Source organism: Nuphar pumila, unplaced genomic scaffold (genome assembly GCF_984573655.1).
Source record: "Nuphar pumila unplaced genomic scaffold, dmNupPumi1.hap1.1 HAP1_SCAFFOLD_1337, whole genome shotgun sequence".
In the NCBI taxonomy this organism is placed as follows: domain Eukaryota; kingdom Viridiplantae; phylum Streptophyta; class Magnoliopsida; order Nymphaeales; family Nymphaeaceae; genus Nuphar; species Nuphar pumila.
The window spans coordinates 1-4754 of record NW_028323647.1 but is presented as its reverse complement, the minus strand read 5'-3'; the positions used below and the strand labels follow the sequence as shown (position 1 = coordinate 4754).

Here is a 4754-nt window from a genome sequence, read left to right as displayed (position 1 = left end):
CTACTCGCGCTGCATATTACATTGTTTCTGCGCGTGATATCATCGAAGCTGACGTCGACGTAGCCTACGGATGAGCGATGCCTATCTCCAGATAGATATGTCGGGACAGCCATAACTATGTCCATTTGCTTAGGGAGGCAACCAACCAGCGCTATTCCGTCAAAATGCGCTATCCGTAATGTTTGGCATGCGCACGTTGTTTAGGTGATCAATTCTTTTAGAAATTTCTTGCCTGCTTCCATCGTGCACTGTGTACAGCCAACCATGCGTGTTTATGCTCTTCTATCCTAAGCAGTAAAGTATAACAGTGCTGTAGGAACCAAATTGCGCACAGTCTTTGTGATGGGTAAGCATAATGGGAAAGCCAGGAGCGCCGGCTCTGGTGCCAAAGTTGGAGGGGCCTTGTTGAACTCACAGGTGCGTCCATTCGTAGCCCGCGCACGCACATATCTGTGCTGTTTCGATGTCGGTATGTACCTTCTGCATCGTTGCTTGTCGCACTGTCGCAACTTGGGCACCCAGCTACGATGAGTCAGCAAACAGGCAGTTCCTATTATCCTTCGCCGAAGTCAACTTGTTGTCACTTGGAACATGGTTCAATTTGTGTACTGCACCATTCAACAAACCGCGGCTGTGCAGAGTAACTCGAAAAAACAAGAATGGGCGGCGTACCGACACACTACGAGCCTGACAAAGGACAACGGCATGCAGTCCGTCATCGAACAGAACGACCTCAGCGAGCTTATGAATATGGTAAGTGGTTCTTTCGGTGTCGTTCTCCTTAGTGAAATGCACCGGAAGCTATCGTTCTCGATTGGAGGACAGGGTGCAAATTACGGAGTACGCCCGTAGCCCATAGCGTCTGTGAAACAGTGATTTCGTCAGCAGGTACGTCAATACTGGCATGTAACTGACAGTCGTAGTGACGGAAGGTCCTGAAAGGCCATACGCTTGTTGTGTAGAGACATGTGGCCATTCGGAATACCTTGCAGGGGTCGTACATGGCCCTGACAGGCTATCTCTCACCTTTTGCTGCTGTGCAACCCTCTCGGAACTTGCAGGCAGAGTTAGCAGGACGTGACTTTGCGGGGGTGCGAGGTGAAACCATAATCATCTCAGCGGGGGGCCCAACTGCAAAGGATCTGGAGATGAGTGCAGCACGACGGCAAGCGACACAGGAGCGCAATGCACATAATCTGGCCATTCCCCGCCGTCCGAATTGGACCCGTGAAATGACAGCTGAACAAATTCAGCAGCAAGAGCAGGAGATGTTTCTCAACTGGCGTCGCAAACTGGCATAGTACGCTCCAAACCCCCCATCTGCTAGTCTTGCCTGTTAGCTTGTCTGTTTACCTCAGATGGGTAGGAGTCATTGGGTAGGTCTTGCCATCGCATGAGTAATCTTGGACATGGCTGTGCAGCGTTGACCACATGCATGCCAGCCCTATTCAGAGTGACGACCTTCCGCCGCGGCGGGCCAGCATGGAAAAGCATTTCTTCGGCCTCATTGACGCAGGTTGTATGGTACTTCTCAAGCTCGTGCTCACGGCTGTGGCCAAGCTGTTTGCAGCTTGGAAGACGAAGAGAATCAAGTCTTGACACCGTTTGAGAAGAACCTGGAAGTGTGGAGGCAGCTGTGGCGAGTGGTGGAACGGAGCGACGTTTTAGTGCAGGTGGTCGACGCACGCGACCCACTCTGCTATCGATCAGAAGACTTGGAGAACTATGCAAGGTGCGTTGCTTATGCTACCCTATCATCACTGTGGGTGGAGCATCAGCCAGATGCTCAGGTTTGTTAGGTGCATGGTGGTGTGAGAAGCGCAGGCCTTTGGTAGACATACGATCGATCGCTTTATTCGGACTGCAGGTGTGTCGTGTGGACTAAATAGAAACTGAGACATGCTTAGCATCGTTTCAGACCTGGCGTCGCCTGTGCTTTGACGTCCACCCTTTGCTATGAAAGGGTGTTACCTTGGCACTGGAACGAGGGGCAGCGTACACCCAAGCATGTGTCGACAATATGCCACGGCATGAGAGCATCATGCCCACATTCACTTCTCTTACAGCAGGCGTGCTGCAACGTTCCACATTAGATAAGGCCAGTTCCAGCCCATAACATACACTCGCCAGCTGAGAAGGGGAATCTGAGTACGCTCGGCAAATTCGACTTAGTCACTGCCCTGCCCTGTCTCTTCATGACTGCACCATTGCTATTCACTCCGCATGTCGTGCAGGAGTGTGCATGCCAACACTGAGTGCATGCTGCTCCTCAACAAGGCAGACCTGCTCCCAGAAGCGCTGCGGATCAAGTGGGCGGATTATTTTGACTCAAAAGGCATCAGATATGTCTTCTGGTCAGCATTTCAGGCCATACAGCGGCAGAAGGTGGAGAAGACGGCTGCCGCAGTGGCTCTTGGCACGAAAGTTGAACGCGAGGCGCCCTCCGCGGACCCTCGCGTGGTGGTGCTCGACGAGGAAGGCCTTTTGGAGGTTCGCACTTTCTGTTGCGAACATGCGCGGATTTGGCAGGGGGGTGAGCGGAAGCATCGTCGTGGGGACGTCAATTGTTGGAATTGCTCGAATTATTAAATCTGCCTTGCACGTCCTTCCGTACCAGTAGTTGTTGTGATTGTAAAAAGTCCTTAGGGAAATTCCAATTGCCTATAATTACCCTTCATGCTCGGTTGGGTTGCATTTCCCACCAATTCTTGTCCATACTGCGGTACAGCAATGCGCTTGCTAGGTCCCTAACCTATGCATACCTTTGGACGCGTTGACCTCATGCCCAAAGCATGCCGGGACCAGAGTGCTTGTGCAGGGCGTTACTGAATCGCATATGTATGACTTCCTATTGTGATAGAGCTGACAGAGGGGGGCATCATGGCTCTGGTGAGCGGTTAGGTAGACGCTTTCGCAACGTTCTGCTACGCAAGCACACAAGACGTAAGAAGGCCCGTATCGCGCATGCGGTTGATGAAGACTACGTAGAGTAAGATCTGACAATTGTGAAGCGCAACTTACACAAGGTCTCAACTGCTGTGCGGTCCGAGCTCTCGCAGCTCTCGCAGCTCTCGCAGCACACAGAGCTACCGTGGCACCACAGGTGCCAGTGTCAACCACCAGTGTTAACCACCACAACGTAAAGAACAGTGCTTGCCCTGGTCCGGGAAACCTGGAACGCATTGCTGACGTACATACTTGCTTTCACACTTACATGTGGACAGCATTGCTCACATTGGAACACAGTGCCATGCAGGTCTTTGAGCAACTGTCCAAGGCAGCCCTGGATGCGGCTGGCCCATCAGATGCTCGGAACAACCCAAACAGCAAGCACACGCCCACGATCGGCCTCATTGGCTACCCCAACGTCGGCAAATCCTCGACGATCAACGCACTGTTCGGCTCCAAAAAGACGGCGGTGGCGCCAACGCCTGGCAAGACCAAGCACTTCCAGACGCTCTACATCACACCGGACCTGCTTCTGTGTGACTGCCCGGGCCTGGTGCTTCCCAAGTTTGCAACGTCAAAGGGGGCGATGGTGGCTGCAGGCGTCGTGCCAATTGACCGTCTAACGGAGATGCACGCTCCAACGGCGGTGGTCGCGCACCGAATTTCTCGACAGCAGCTCATGGCCAAGTTCAACATCGCCATGCCGAAGCCGAAACTGCACGAGGACCCTAAGCGCGTCCCGACGGCCGTGGAGTTGCTTGCGTCGTATGCGCACACTCGTGCTTGGGTCAATGGCAGTGGTCTGCCTGATGAGACTCGCGCTGGGCGGCAGCTGCTGAAGGACTATACCTCTGGCAAGGTAGTGTACTGCGAGTGGCCTCCTGGCGTCGCTCGGCCCTGCCCGTACGATGATGGGCTGCAGACTTACACCGCGGACAAGAGCCTGTTGAGATTTGGTGCGTGCTCATTCCATTTCGAGTGCACCCACGCAAGTTTCGAGCCTTGTCGTCCATGTGGATGCGGTAGTGTTGTAAAATGATACAACGTCATCGTATGCACGCACAAGTGCAATGCAGACTTGGAGGCAACATTGTTGCGTTGCAGGCATGCCAACAATCTGTTCGCATGGTCTGAGTTTTTTGTCATGCCGCGTTGCATGACCCGAGCATCCGATGCATTTGAGCTGTGTGTTGTGAAGTGGTAGACACAGCCTGGAATGCCTTTGTCGGCATTGAGACCGTCCCCCTTCGCACATGTACATATTGACGCTCGCGCATTGGCAGTGCCTCGTGGATCAACAACGAAGCTCACTCAATCAGTCAGCACATGTGCCCCTTCACACATTCTTGAAATGGGGGTTTCACCGCGTCAGATTTCAATTGTGCAGTGCATATCAATGATGTGGGAATGTATCCAATATAGTCCGGTACCACTGACAGTGGCTTTGTTTCACTTTAAGTGTGGGGCCCATCTGAACTTGCTTGATTGTTATGCAGCTGAGGATGCAATGCCGTCGACGTCGGGGGTGCAGAATGTCAACAAGCTGAACGTGGAGGATGTGAAAGATATGAAGGCCATGAACATTCCGCTGGAGTCTGGCAATCAGAAGCCAACACGGCCGTCGTATAAGTTCAACAAGAAACCTCCAAAGGATACATCACGGAACATGCGGAAAGTAAAAGCCGGGAGAATCCATACGGCGGATTTGATTGCGTGTGAAGAAACGATCGACGTCGTATGCCAAGCTGGACTAGCTTGCGTCGTATGTCAGTGTAGCCATCTCTGGAGAAGGTGTCCGGAACAGG

General features: G+C 52.8%; 1 protein-coding gene across 1 annotated transcript; it reads left to right on the top strand.

The window, feature by feature from the left end:
- Positions 1-342: 342 nt before the first annotated feature.
- Positions 343-4711, top strand: LOC149809359 (GTPase LSG1-1-like; the record flags this gene model as incomplete). Its single annotated transcript, XM_089994867.1, has 8 exons — positions 343-417; positions 640-753; positions 993-1270; positions 1359-1376; positions 1517-1732; positions 2235-2533; positions 3027-3905; positions 4446-4711. Coding segments are annotated over exons 1-8 (2145 nt in total), but the record flags the coding sequence as incomplete, so codon positions are not given.
- Between the last annotated feature and the right edge of the window lie 43 nt (positions 4712-4754).